Here is a 15021-nt window from a genome sequence, read left to right on the forward strand (position 1 = left end):
TCAGATTGAACTTCTCTGGATTATTTGGTATATACAGAAAACATGATACTGAGCTTCAGCTTGACAAATTTACTGGTACTTTATGGATTATTTTTTTTTAATGTGAAACAAAATCGAATAGTCTTTATTCTTTCAATAATGAAAACTTTATGGAGGAACCTTGGAGGACATACCAGGCTTGGATGAAACTTCCCGTCACCCTAAGGGGCACCCACACATGCACTTGTTTAAGGTTTTTCAAACCCCATGTACTATAGACTTTCAGTGGCCAGAAAGAACACCCACTAATAAATCTTTTATAAATAGGTGAGCTGTAATTCTTAATGTTAAAGTGTTGGGGTTTTTTTAACTTAATAAATTGGCCATATTTTCATCCACAAGTAACATGTGCTTTCTTTGCTATACAGGAGATCGTAGCAACCAGTGCCCTGCTGGGTTTGATTTTGACGCAACTGGGCCTTACTGTTCAGGTAATGACGTGACAAGTGTAGTGTGTAATCACAGATTCACAGAATTATCTGGGCTGGAAGGGACCTTTAAAGATCATCCAGTTCTAGTCCCTCTGCCATGGCCAGGGATGCCTTCTGTTAGACTGGGTTGTTCAAAGTCCTGTCTGACCAGAGCTTGATCACTTCCAGTGATGGGGCATCCACAGCTTCTATGGGCAATATGTTCCAGTGTTTTGCCATCCTCATAAAAAAAAAAATATTATTCTGTATTTTCAATCTAAATCTACCCTCTTTTACCTATCTGTTCTGTTGAAGAAATTCTCTGAAAAAGATTGTATCAGACTTTCATTTGTCACAGTAGTAATCCAGTTCTGCAGAGCTAAAGCAAGATTCCAGCCAGCTGAGTTAGTGTAGGTTTGGTAACTGTAATGAGTGGAGAATGCACTGCTGAGCCATTTCTATGAAGCTGACCTATTGCTATATCTAGCTTTGCCCTGTGGGCTTTACCAGATACATAACCCTTAGAAAGGTTTGTAAAGTCTTCTGAAGTCTCACTGGTTTTCCTTGTTCCAGATGAAGATGAGTGTGCTGTGAGAAATCCTTGTTCCCATACCTGTCATAATACCATGGGTTCTTACTACTGCTCCTGTCCAAAAGGCCTCACTATCTCTGCAGATGGTAGAACGTGTCAGGGTAAGATAAGCATTGCTGTCAGCAGGCTGAATGCAGAAAGCCCCATGGCACTTAAGCTGCTAGGGAAATGTTCTGTTTGGGCTGGGCTATTTTCTCATTGTAAAAATGTAATCTATTGGTCATATTCTAATTATTTAATATATGAATACATTTGCAATCAAGTATTTCATAGATGATCATGCTCAAGACCCTGCTTTATCTGTGTTTCATTTTGACATAGTGAGGTTTACAGCTTGTTTTTAATTATAGATATTGATGAGTGTGCGTTAGGTGGGCATACCTGTCATGCTGGTCAGGACTGTGAAAACATCATTGGCTCATACCACTGTGTGGTGAGATGTGGGAATGGCTTTAGGAGGACAGCTGATGGATTTAGTTGTCAAGGTATGGATTGGTCCTTGGTTGCTAGCTTTCATAAGCTGATAATGCTGACTCTCATAGGAGTGAAAGTAACTTTTTAAAAGATGAACCTCCAAATACATTGTCTTTGAATCTTCATTATTAAGATTGTGTTGGTTTGGGGTTTGTTTTTTTTTTTTTTGTTGGTTTTTTTTTTTGGTAGTTGTTGGGTGTGGTTTGGGTTTTTTTAAAGCCTTTTGCTTTGTCCATCTTTAGAAATAAATTTAAAATCCTATCAGGGAATAACCTAACATTCTTGCCTTTGTGTTCCATGTGCATTTTCTTTTACAAAGAAGAGAAAAATGAACATTTCTGGACATACTTCAATAGTGTAATACAAATCAAATCAGAGTCCAGAATACTGACTCAACCAAAATACTGTTCAGGTAACTGATGACAAGGCAATTCACAGCTATGGTATCAAGGATTTGTATTGTTCAACAGATGTTAATGAGTGTCAAGAGTCCAACTCCTGTCACCAACGTTGCTTCAATACTATAGGAAGTTTCCACTGTGGTTGTGATCCAGGATACCAGCTGAAGGGCAGAAAATGCATGGGTATGAATGAATTTTTGAATGTTCATTCCCTCTTTCCAATGGCCATAGTTCAACATTTGTTTATTGCTGTATTTGTTGTTGGAAACCATCATAAAAGAAAATCCTACTATGGATGATAGTATGTATTCTGAATTAGTTTGTAAAGCAATACTAAAAGCTAGGAGAAGTGGGAATTGGGCTGATTGACAAATATGGATGAAATAAATTCAAATGCATGTACATAAATTACTGAGTTCATTTCCATTCTTGCCTTTTTTTTTTTCTTTAAATAAGATGTAAATGAGTGTAGGCAGAATGTATGCAGGCCTGATCAGCTTTGTAAAAACACCCGTGGTGGCTATAAGTGCATTGATCTGTGTCCCAGTGGAATGACCAAAGCAGAAAATGGAACTTGCATTGGTGAGTAAAGTGCTAATGTACTGTATAATGATGGTAAACATAGGTACACCAATGATGTTGGGGGTTTTTTAAATAATCTTGGACATAGTCTGGCTCCAGTTATTAAGACTTGCATATATTAAAGGCATCAACTTCATCTATGAGAACATATGTATTTAACTTTTTTGCAATTGTTATTTAAAGAATAGAAGTATTCTTGCCAATTCCAGCTTTCCATTGTTTTTAGGAAAGAACAGTAAGGCTTTTTTTCCTCAGCATCTTTTCTGCGCTGTCCCCTTGAATTCTACAGATCATTCATTGACTTTTGTAATGTTTTGTTCCATGTGTGAATGCTTCTTTAGAGTTTGTCTCAGTGGCTCTGAATCAAGATCACAGATCCTTGATGCTTATCAGGGATGCTTTTAAACACGACCAATGTTATATATACGACCAAATCATTTTTTTCTAGTGGGATATGACAAGAGGGATTATGTCTCATTGCAGAGTTGCTGATCACATTAGAAAACCTCAATGAAAAGTTTTAACAGAAAAAGTATGTGTAAACGCAACATGGTTGAAAAATTTTTCTATGTACCTGCTCAAAATCTGCTTACGAATCACAAATTGTGATTCGTAACACAAACTGTTACAGAGTAATGTCTAGTCATGGCACCAGGTAAGAAAAGTGTATGTTCAGAGGCCACCTCTATCTAGAGGGCCAAGTTCACTAGTGCTTAACTGCATTCCTTCTGCATCAAGAAGTTTAAAGCTGTACGAAGTTTCAAGAAAAATCTGACCCCCTTGCCTTGTTGCTTGCAGACGTTGATGAATGCCGGGATGGAACCCACCAGTGCCGCTATAACCAGATTTGTGAGAACACACGAGGAAGTTACCGTTGTGTGTGTCCTAGAGGATATCGGTCCCAGGGAGTTGGAAGACCTTGTGTGGGTAAGCTATCCGGTCACATTAGAATCATGTATTTTCTGCTGCTACTCTAGGCTGGGCTTTCTGTTGGAGCATATCCAACAATGTTATCAAGACTATGCTATACAGACACATCTGTTCTGAAGTTCAGAATTACCTGTCTAAAACAAAGCATCCCCTTTAAAACAAATAGTTGAAACTGAATGATTCCAAACAGAGATTTTTAGAGATCCACACTGTGAAACAAAATCATATAAGGGTCTTGGATTGCTGGTGGGTGAATGAGATAAGCTGCCAGTCCACAAGAGGCTTCATTTATAAAATTCAGGTCAGACGTGTTAGTTTAGACAGTGAAATGTGCCTGGCTGTATACCCTGGAATGTACTGATTCACACCTGAAGGCAGTCAAGCAGGAAGTGATGTGTATTCCTCTAAAGGAGAACACCCAAAGGAAGTGTGTTGCAAGAGACACAATACACACCCACCAGCTAGAATTGCAAAGGGTGTTCCCTATATGGGTTAAGTAGAGGAAATTGATACCCATTTATCATCCAACACTCCCCTTTCTGGTTTGGGTGGATTACAGTAGGGAAGGAGTATTCCCCTCAGTCACAGGCATCCTGACTTTGTATTAACTCTCCTATGTTATCTATGTAGAAAATTCTGGCATAAGAATGTGTAGAGCTTTCTCCCACGCACAGAGCCTTAGCATTTGAGGGGTATCTCATAGCTCTAATGTGGATAGTAGGACAGTGTAATGTATGGTGTTAGTGCAAGTGCATAAAACACATCCCCTGGTATTTAACAGCTCTCAGGTTGGCACTAGGATCATATAGATTCACCCCTTCCATATTTATGTAGAATATTTAAAATATAATAGCTGATCCACCCTGAAACTTCTTCTCAGTGAGGGTGACGGAACACTGGAACAGGCTGCCCAGGGAGGTTGTGGAATCTCCTTCTTTGGAGATATTCAAGACCCGCCTGGACACGTTCCTGTGTAACCTTATCTAGGTGTTCCTGCTCCGGCAGGGGGATTGGACTAGATGATCTTTTGAGGTCCCTTCCAATCTCTAACATACTGTGATACTGTGATAATGATTTATGAACGTTGGTGCATGACACTAAGTGAAGTTTGTTTCAGTTGCTCTCATGTATCATATTAGAGAAGCATTCCTTCATGATGACTTCTTCAAGATTAGCTTTCCTAAGAGATAAAGAGCTGCTTTGGAGAACAGGGCTTTCTCATTTAAACAACTGAGGATTTTGGACTACCACAAGCCAGGAATTTATTTGGGTTTTTTTTTTTGTTTGTTTGATTGTGTTTTTTTTAATTAAAGAGACTAAATTGCAGTAAGGAACTGTTTGGTATAGACGAAGACCTTACTTTCACCAGCTGCCTCTCTTTTGAAATAAAATTAATCCAGCCTCCTTAACACATTAGAACCACCTCAATTTCTGGGTAAAGTCCTTTGTGTCTTAAGCCCATCCAACAGACAGGGAATTATGATGCTCATCTCTCATCACAACATACACAGATATAGGCATGCCCACTTAACTGAATAACGGTATTTCTGTGAACTATGTTAGATCTCAATAATCATACCTTTTTCATTGTACAAAAGTTAAGTCTCCAAACTTTCACAGCTTAAGACCAATAAGAACATCAAAGGTTACAACATAACTGACTTCTTTCCCATGCAACCTTGTGACACATCCTTGAGATCTGATTTTTCCCCTGATGCATAGTACAATAATGGTATCAGATCTTATTGAGCTTCTCTCTGTGCCAGTTTGAATGTTGTACTTCTCAAGAATGCTCCATGTTAAGTATCCACCTTTAGAGAAAGGGCCCAACAGCATCTCCCACCCGTCTGTGGAGCATTTAAGAAGAACAAAAACTACTAAAGTAGCAGTGAACAGCATAAGCTGAAATGATGAACAGAGTGGGTCCTAAGGGCACCTTTATTTCTGAGAGCACCTTTTTTGGCAACCAGCAGGGGTCACAGCCAGCAACATTCAGGTTATTGCACAGCCCTGCTTCTACAAAAGGAGGGGAACAAACTTGGGGTCCCCATTTTACAGCCACATCTTATGTTCAGTGACACTTGAGGCATGACCTTCAGAGTTCTTGTCCTGTGTAAGCACAGTCTTCTGTCACAAGAAGCCTTACAGGAAGAATAAAGGTATATTAGTGTTCTGGCTAGAGAAGCCAACCTACTTGGCATTGTGTTTGCCATATTTTACTGTCTTCAAGATCTGACTTCTATGTCTTCAGTTTGTTCCACAGACTGAGATAAATATATATGTATATATATACATATAGTTATGTGTTGTTGTTTGTTTGTTTTTTCTCCTTTCCACATGGTTTGTTGCTCTGGATCATGTCACATGAGCAGACATTAATGAGTGTGAACAAGTGCCTAAGCCCTGTGCATTTCAATGCACCAACACCCCCGGCAGCTTCAAGTGTATCTGTCCACCTGGACAACATTTATTAGGTGATGGGAAATCTTGCGCTGGATTGGAGAGATTGCCAAATTATGGTGCCTATTACAATAGCTATAACTATGCTCAATTCTCCCCTGTGAGAGACAACTATCAACCTCAACAATATTACAGGCACTCCTCAAACCTCTACAGCTCCTTCTCAGAGTATAGAAACAGCAGAATACCTTTCTCCAGGACTAGAAGGAACATTAGAGAAACTTGTCCTGAAGGCTATGAGGCAAGAAATAACAGATGTGTAGGTAAATGTCAGTCATATCTATGCAATTGTCTTGTTTTGGTCCTTATCGTTAGGTTACTGTTTAATATATACAAGGGGCTGATGGTTTGTGGTGCTGTGTTGTGTTTTTTTTTCCAATTACCGTGATACATTTAGAATTCTGCATGTTCTTGTCTCTTGAGCATGTTGTAACAAAACTGTTTTCAAACCTCCTCTTTCATAACCTCTTATTTTAACTGTGCTGCTTATTTTGTGTTTGCAAATTATCTCCCTCTGTTATTCTCTTTCTTCTGATTATGGTAGGTCAACTTTGTGAATTTTCTCACACTTCAAAAAACACCAGCAGACCCAGTCTAGTCCTGGGGATGTTGCTTTTATCAGACTCCCACTGATGGTAGTAGTAATTTGGTTTCAAAAGGTTTTGAGTAAAAACTTTAGAACTGAGCATACTAGGGCCAATGCCAGCACTGCTACAGGGTGGTTAGTCACTGCCATACAGGTGATATAAGCAGAGATTTTAAGTGATCTGCAGTTATGATAGCAGGTGAGAGTGGAGAGACTGATTATAAATAAACAAATAGGGGATTTGTCGTAAGTTGTGACAATGACTGCAGTGCCCTTTCTTTTTCCCTGATGAGGAGAGCAGGGCAATTGTGGCAACTGGCAAGTTCTGCCCCAGGTTTTTGGAGGTTATGAAAAATTAATTAATTTTCCTAAATATGCTTCTCTTAAGCCAGACTTTGACAACTTAACTCACATTTTGAGTATTTTAAGAAAAGAAAAAAAAAAAAACACCAACATTCCCTTCATTTATTGTGATAATACTGCTGCATTCGGGTCTAACAGTACCACACGCTAGGCGTTCTTACAGCTTGTCCCACTGCATTTAACATAGTACTATACAGTATGTATGTACATACATATAGTATGTAGCTATGTACTTCACCCTAGCATATATGCCACTTCATAGGAGACACAATACCCTTCCAGGATAAATAGTGATCTACAGCTAGATTCTAACAACCAGAATTATCGGTCGGTTACATACCAATATATATTATATAATATTGGAAAATGTGAGCGTAATTTTATTAATTATGGATAGGCAGACATTAAACCTTATATTTACATTATAAAGAAATTTCAGTCATTGTATATATGCAGTTTGATATAGGTATAGCAATTTAATTGAAAGACCTAGGAATATAGCTACCACTATTAACTAAAGAGTTAAGCTAAAAATCTATGATCTTCACTCCAGCTTCCAGTTTGAATTAGTTAATATTCTTGTACTTCCATTTTATTGGAATAAACATCTGAATTTCAAAAATTATTGGTTAATATGAAAAACGCACCAGAGTGAAGCTTTCTAAAAAGAAAGCTCTCTCAACAGACAACTGCTAGTATCTGATACCATAAATTTCTAGTCACATCTGTTTCTCTTCTGTTTTCATTTTTATCTAATGCAACCCCTTGTAAATCAGACAAAGAGAGGGGAAGGAACCTTCCTTCCACTGTTTTAATCATGCAAGTCTTGCCACTTGCCTGAGGTTAACTTTAGTAGGCTCTCTATTGCTGTCCTGAATTTGACAGATGTTTCAAGTGGTATTATGATTATATATGATCTGTGTCTAAATCACACCACTCTGCTTTGAAAATTTTACATAAAGTGGTCTGGTACTTCTGTATCTGAGAGGGGAATTAAAAAAAAAAAAATCTAAGAGCATTTTATGGTAGTGTTCCCAGATACTGAGCTTAATTCAACCCTGTGGCATGGGGAAGATCAGTTTGGAAGGGAGAGAGCTTTGCCTGAGGAGAGATTAACTGTAAGAACAACTCTCCCACTGTCAAGGCTTCCTCTGTTGAGATAACTAATCCGGATGCTTCCTAAGCATATTGCTTAAAACATCATTACCAGGCACCACAGCTTGCTTTCTGGGGCAAGACTGTATTTGTATAACCTTGTTGATGTATATAGATTACACATCCCCCTTTTTCCACAGAACACTATCACAACTGATCTCTTCAGCTAGAGTATGTATTATGGTATGGCTGCTACTAAAAGGTGATGACCCCTCAAACCTGACTTTAATTGTTAAAAGTTACAAGGAGTAGCACAGGTAAGGTGTGAAAGGACTTGCTAGTCTTAGATGTTCAACCCCATCAGAAAAGAAGATCCAGACAACTTCCACCAACTCTGTGCATATGCTTGTACCTAAATAAGAGTAAAAAACCTCTGTTCGATACCAGGTTCAAATAATCCTGATGTGTACATGTTCGTGTTTCTTTCCACAGACATTGATGAATGTGAAACCAGACATACATGTCAGCATGAATGCAGAAACAGCCTGGGAAGTTACCAGTGTACTTGTCCATCTGGTTATCGCCTTATGGCCAATGGCAAAACCTGCCAAGGTACAGAGGTCCCTTTGAGTGATCAGAATCATATTCAGAATTTCAAGTTTCAGAAATGTTTATATTTTGTGTCTTAATGTTTAGTAAAACAAAGCAAATTATACAAGAGCAGCTTCTTATTCTCTGAGGTTCTCAGGTGACCTTACATTACACATCTAACTCCAGGCAAGTAGACAGTGGCTTCAGGGTCAAACCCAGTATAATCCTTAACCTGCCTCTGTCAAAAAAGGGTACTGTGGGTACTGTCAGATTTTCTGTTCCCTCCCCCCCCCACAGAAAAAACCCACAAAACTAAAAATCCCCAGACCTAGTTAGCTCTATTGACAAGAGAGCTCTATTGACAATACAAGTACAGTTTATATTGGATCAAGACTGACAGGCAGCTCTTGCACAATATGCCAGTCAGCACAGTAATAAAATGCCAACAATAACAAATGAATAAATGTGCAGTATTGGAACTAGCGACTCCAGTGTCTCAGACAGCAAGACAGGATTCTGAAAGATTTCACTGTGCGTAGAGGTACACTCTGCAGTCTGCTGCGCCCTTACCCAGCTAGTTTTTAACCCTTCAATTCTTCTACAGGCAACTTACCATTTGCATGTTTTCTTGCATTCAGATATTGATGAGTGCCTTGAACAGAACATTAATTGTGGATCAAATCAGATGTGTTTCAACATGAGGGGAACCTACCAGTGTATAGACACACCTTGTCCACCAAATTACCAGCGAGAGCCTCTTTCTGGGTACGTTTCATTTTCACCTCCTTTTCACTTACCCCAAGCTCAAATCCTTAAACTGTATTCACTAAACAAGAAACTTTGACACCAATAAAGCTCATTCTAGCAAAAGGTGAAGCTCTGACATTCAAGGCAAGCATCAGTATCTATGTTTCCCCTCAGCACAACCAGAAAGCAGCGGGTGCAGGTGAGCTGGCTGGCTGTCAGTATCCCTGCGACATTACTCTATTAGTTCAAAAGGAAATAGCACCAGAATGTTCCTTTACTATAGGAACCCCAGCAGGCAGCACACCACAATTCTTTCTGCTGATTTGGTGTCATTCAGTTGTCACTTACGGACTATACACACAATCACTTATGGACTATACACACAGACTATAGGGCTGCCTTTGCATCTGAGGTTTCTGGTTTCTCTAACATGTTTCAAAGCAGTTAACATATTCTTTTAGTCACGAAAATAATGCTGTCATTCATGGTGAATTTTGCTGGGTTTAAGTTACACTGTTTCCCTCTTTTTTCCCTTACAAAATATACTAATTTCTTGTAATCTTTTAATATACTCAAGGAAATAGCTTGCTTCAGTCAGAAACCATCTTTTGTGATCAAACTCAGCTGGAATGACACGTTGAAATGGGTGATGTTCGTTGACCTCTGTTAGCACTGACAAGCAGAGCTAGCAAAGACCTTCTAGTCTGACTTTTGATTAATGGAAGTAAAGCTTACTTTGCTCTTCTTCATTCCAAATTCTTTATTTTATGATCTAATGCACAAACAACTCAAATGGAGCTGCCTGGTGCATTTTAAACCAACCTTTCCAACTCTAATGTTCAAGACGAAGATCACAGAAGCATAGCACCACTGACTTCAATAACAAATATTGTATCTGCATCTTTATATTGCCTTTTGGCACTTTCTGAGATTATTCTGTTGAGGTGAAAATGGGACATTAAAATAGGCTGTGACTTTAAAGGAACAATGGATAAAGAGTGCATGAGCATATTATCTTTATACAGAAGTTTTAATCTGCATACTGCCACAGGGTAAACGGGAAGATTTTTCTCCTTTAAGACCTCTTGCAGTACTTATAATATTGTGCCTTCTTCCTCGACTAAAGTGCTCTGCTTATTCTTAGGTTCTGTCTCAAAAATTGCCCAGCCAACGACTTGGAGTGTGATCCGAGTACCTACGCCTTGGAATACAAACTCCTTTCCCTCCCCTTTGGCATAGCTGCTGGCCAGGATTTAATCCGGCTGGTTGCCTATACTCATGATCAAGTCATGCACCCAAGGACAACTTTCTTAATGGCAGATGAGGACCCAGCAATCCCATTTGCCCTGAGAGATGAGAACTTGAAAGGAGTAGTGTTCACCACCCGACCGCTGCGAGAGCCAAAGACTTACCGCATGGCAGTCAGAGCTTTATCCTACAGTGTTGATGGAAATATTGAGTATCGGACAACTTTCATTGTTTATATAGCTGTGTCAGCCTACCCCTATTAAACACCCAAACTACTTGACAGTAAACACACTATTTTAACCACATTTGTAAATGCTGGTGGGTATTATCACTTCCAGACTGACTTTAGTGCCTGCCAAACAGTTGTGAACCATGTAACTTGAAAGTGGTGCTATTCTCTTTTCCTTCTCTGAGGCTGCCTATCCAGTCGCATTATTTCATATCTAGAGGAAAATCCATGGCTTTGAGGACCTGTTACTGCTTTCTTTATTTATTACACTGGAGTAGTCATTTTCCACACTTTTTCTGAAAACCAGCAGAAAAATCAAAGTATGAGCTGAAGTATGAGATGAAAACAGTAAGCAAGGAGCAGCCTCTGTTGAAAGAAACTGAAGAAAAGCCTAACCAGAGGAAAAAGAATTCAAGTGGTCTACCTATTTTAAAGATTGCTGAGTGTTTTGCAATTTAATCTCTATTAGATTTTTTTTTCTTATCAAATACCGATAGAATTAGGGCTGTAATATATTGTCATGTGCACAGAAAAGCAAATACCACTGTACCTAATGGTTGCAAATACTTAAACAAATGATATTAAAGTTTCTTTTCAGCTAAAGGATCTACAGTTGAATTGGGAACTGGTGCAAGTTTAAGGATGCTACTATTTTTTAGAACAACCAGCAACATGGCTCTACTTCTACTTTATACAGCAGGTATTCTATAACTTTTTGTTTGTTTGTTTTTGACTGACATTCTTGTATAACCATTTATTTAGCTCAAACCCATATCCAGCTCAGTACTCCCAGCTCAGTTAAAATGTTCTGGGTTTTTTTTTTCTTTTGTTTTTTTTTTTTTTGCAAATGGAACATTTTTCTCCAAAGATGATGTAAGTTTGGTTCAGTAATGTCAATACACTGTACACAAGTAATTTTGCTGAGATGTATTCTATTTTTATGAAAGTGTATATATGTTTTTTTTCTTACATGTATTTTCTACGCAGTATCTCAAGAGTGTTTTACAGTTAAGTTTGCATAAAAGGACAATGTCAATACAGTAAAGAAAATAAAAATAAAGGTTCGAGTTGCCTTTGGGATTTGCTGGGAGTTTTGTCTTTGAAAAAAAAAAAATCCTTCCCATTTGTAATGCACTTGCATTTAATGCCAGCAGAGAACACAGGCAGTAGAGTGCTCAGCAAATGAGGGAACAGCATGCACAAGTGCAGCTATTGCCTGTTTTTTTGTGCTACTGGCTTCCCTACATACTTCAGTTTCTCAGAAAGTCAGGAAAACTGCTGCACTTACTGTAAGACCTCTATTTAAAAATTGCTTAAAATCATTTTGCTCTATATACAAATTTATGCAAGTGACAGACTTCAAACAAAACAGTTTTTTTTTCATGGAAGTCTAACTTGAAAAATAAAAGCAGTTTAGGAAGAAAGAGACAATAACTTTCATGACAAAGACAGAAGGGAAGGAGAAATAAGAGTAAGCTATACTAAGTACAGGTAGTGACCTCATTTCTTTCTTTTAAGGATAAGAATCACACTGAAAATAATATTCTAAAGGGAATTTAACTCCAGTGTGAGACAGGAAGAAAATTTCCATTATGATATGTTTTATAAGAAGAAAAAAAACCAAAGACACACACAGAGACGCACACAAAACCAAACTAAACTAAAAACAGAAAAACCCCACCCAAGGGCTGACAGTCTTTAAGGCAAATCTATTAATTCTTTTAGGCTTAATAACTTACCAGACAGAAGTCATTTAAGCACTCCCAGACTACTGTTTCTACTCTTTTTGCTTTTTCATCCTGTGCTTTTAATCTTGTTCTATATTATGAATTTCCAACCTATTTTCTTTAATAAGCAAATACACCCATTGCAGATCTACCACCACACACTATCTTTCCCTCTTATTAATAGGCTGAAAAGTCTGTTGTTTATTTATAAATTTTATAAATATAACAAATAGAATATCTACTGTATTTATTACTACTAAAAGTACTACTACAATTAATACTAAAATTACAACTCTAGCAAAATCTTAGATGTAATTTTCATTGTCTAAGGGTTATAAAGCTGAGCCTGCTGTCACTTTGTCCAATCCCCTCCATTAGTCTGTGGAATCAGTGTAAAACCACTGCACTCCCATGGCAAGATGATATAGTCTCTGCATCACTCGTCACAAGAGATTTTGCTAATTGTACCCCGTCACAAACAAGCCTATACAGAACTGTAATCTAAAAGGCTGTCTATACAGAAGGAAACACAGGTGCCAACTGGGACAGACAACATGCAAATACCTAATTCAGAGTAACTCCACCTGCAGGTATAGTCCAGACTACAACCAAATCGTTGTTCCCCATATCAGTAGCCACCATACCTCTGTCAGAGAGGTTGAGATTATAAGGATTTTGTTAGCAGGCAGACGAGCTCGTTGAGGGGGAATTTAAAAACCAGCTGATGTCCTGTTGACTTGACAATCTAGACACATCATCAGGCTTCTTCATCACACTCTCAGTAGCTGGGTGTAATTTGGGATAATCAGGGCTGGTACAGGAAGCAGTCCTGTATTTTCCAGAGGAACCCCATTTATGTGCTGAATTATGTGAATCCCATCAGTGCTGAAAGGGAGCTGCTGCTCTCTGCTGGCCTTATCTCAATCACCATAATATATTTTAATTAAAGAATGCATCAAAGAATGTTGGAAATTAATTACTTCCTAGTTAAGAGGCTGCTCATCATTCAGTTTGAGGAATACACATAGCCCTGTAACTGCCTCTTCAAGATCAACATTATATAGCCACAGATGCAGAATAGGAGCAAAAATCCTGACAGTGAAACCACAGGAAGCTTCCACTTCCAAAGGAGTGGAAGAAGGAAGAAACCAAGGAGTTGTAAGGTGTGATGAAAGGCACCATGAAAAGCAGCAGGAGCACTGTTACACAGTTAAATTATAGCTGTGATGTCTTTCTTTCCCAGAAAGAGTGAAAGTCCCTCTGTGTCTACTTAATTGCAGAGCAAGCTCTTCCTAGCTAAAAAGAAACCAAAACCAAACACCACACCACTTGTACAGCAAACAATTGTGTTGGTTTCGTCTTTTAAAGAAGGAGGTCCTAGCAAGAGCTATTGTTTTGGGATAGTTCAGAGATGTCCTGAATAAACATAAAATGCCTCAGTGCTACCTGGTGCATGTACTACCATCCTTTTGTAGAAGCCTACTACTTCCACTGCTTATCTGACTCACTAGGAGGTAAAGCAGCACTTTCTCACAGCCTTATGTTTGAAACACCACCCCATGACACTGGCTACCTTCTCCATTCCTAGGCACAAACATTAAAATATTTAATTAACTGCGATATCAAGATTAAATGTACATATGAGAGATGGAAATGTGTTTTTCTACATAAGAGAAATTAATTTATACATACTGGTAGTTCAAGCGTGATGTTTTGAAGCATTCCAGCAGCATATAGCTGGGCACCCAAGTCTCCCTGAAGCTCACCTCCACATGAAAACACATTAGATACAGGCCTCCTTGTTGCAGCACTTCCCAAGACCACTCAGTCCATATATATTCCAACAAAGCTACTACATCTGAGACTTCTATGAGGGCACAAGTCCCAAAAACAATCCTTCTTTATTAGAGTCTAAAGGACACTACATGGTAAGTGACAGCACTCTGCAAAAAAATTACACCATTCCTTCCAAATATAAGTTATAGCAGAGAAGTAAGGCATGAATAGGAGTTCACGGATGACACCAGGGCTAATTGCCAGAGAGCAAAAAAGTCTGCAACCACCACTATTGGTTACATGGCAATCATTCAGGAATTGAAGACAGATGAGGTACCCACCATCATACCTTCTGCAGAGATATAGCTTACCAATACCTTGAGAGCAGAAAAAAACTGGGGTTTTGTTTTAATCCATACATTGGCTGAATTTAAAAGCTATTGAATGGGTACAGTAATCAATCAATGCTGAATACATAGCCCTGTGGGTTAAAGGGAAAACAAGTTATCAGAGAGAACAATGCTCAGAAAAGACAAAAGTAGCAGTGCTTGAAGTTAAGTGTCCACTTGGCAAGTAAGATAGACAGTTGATGCTAGACAAAGCAGAAAGGCAATGAGTAAGGCAGTCATCATCGATCTAATATTGGTGTGGCAGTTACAGGCAGGACACTGCTCTTGGGTTGCAAGTGGGAGCTCTGGTGCCCTTTGACTTCAGAGGCATTTCTGGTTCTGGCAGCTCAAACCTAAGGTTGCTGCCAATAAAAATTTGGCA

At 38.7% G+C, this 15021-nt stretch overlaps 1 protein-coding gene across 6 annotated transcripts in view; it reads left to right on the top strand.

Moving 5' to 3' along the window:
* HMCN1 (hemicentin 1) overlaps positions 1-11827 on the top strand; it is a 193183-nt gene extending 181356 nt beyond the window's left edge. For 5 of the 6 annotated variants that reach the window (XM_061345728.1, XM_061345730.1, XM_061345725.1 and 2 more), the window contains 10 exons: positions 408-470; positions 1023-1142; positions 1392-1526; positions 1986-2099; positions 2373-2498; positions 3297-3425; positions 5801-6151; positions 8425-8544; positions 9162-9288; positions 10415-11827. In XM_061345728.1, coding sequence (XP_061201712.1) covers positions 408-470; positions 1023-1142; positions 1392-1526; positions 1986-2099; positions 2373-2498; positions 3297-3425; positions 5801-6151; positions 8425-8544; positions 9162-9288; positions 10415-10781 — 1652 coding nt within the window. In that variant the 3' untranslated portion in view covers positions 10782-11827. The remainder of the gene's footprint in view (positions 1-407; positions 471-1022; positions 1143-1391; positions 1527-1985; positions 2100-2372; positions 2499-3296; positions 3426-5800; positions 6152-8424; positions 8545-9161; positions 9289-10414) is intronic. The other variant, XM_061345729.1, reaches the window with a different exon arrangement.
* Positions 11828-15021: the final 3194 nt, after the last annotated feature.

Source organism: Neopsephotus bourkii, unplaced genomic scaffold (genome assembly GCF_033783945.1).
Source record: "Neopsephotus bourkii isolate Nb327-2 ecotype Australia unplaced genomic scaffold, CSIRO-AGI_Nbou_v1 NB_234, whole genome shotgun sequence".
NCBI classification, from domain to species: Eukaryota; Metazoa; Chordata; class Aves; order Psittaciformes; family Psittacidae; genus Neopsephotus; species Neopsephotus bourkii.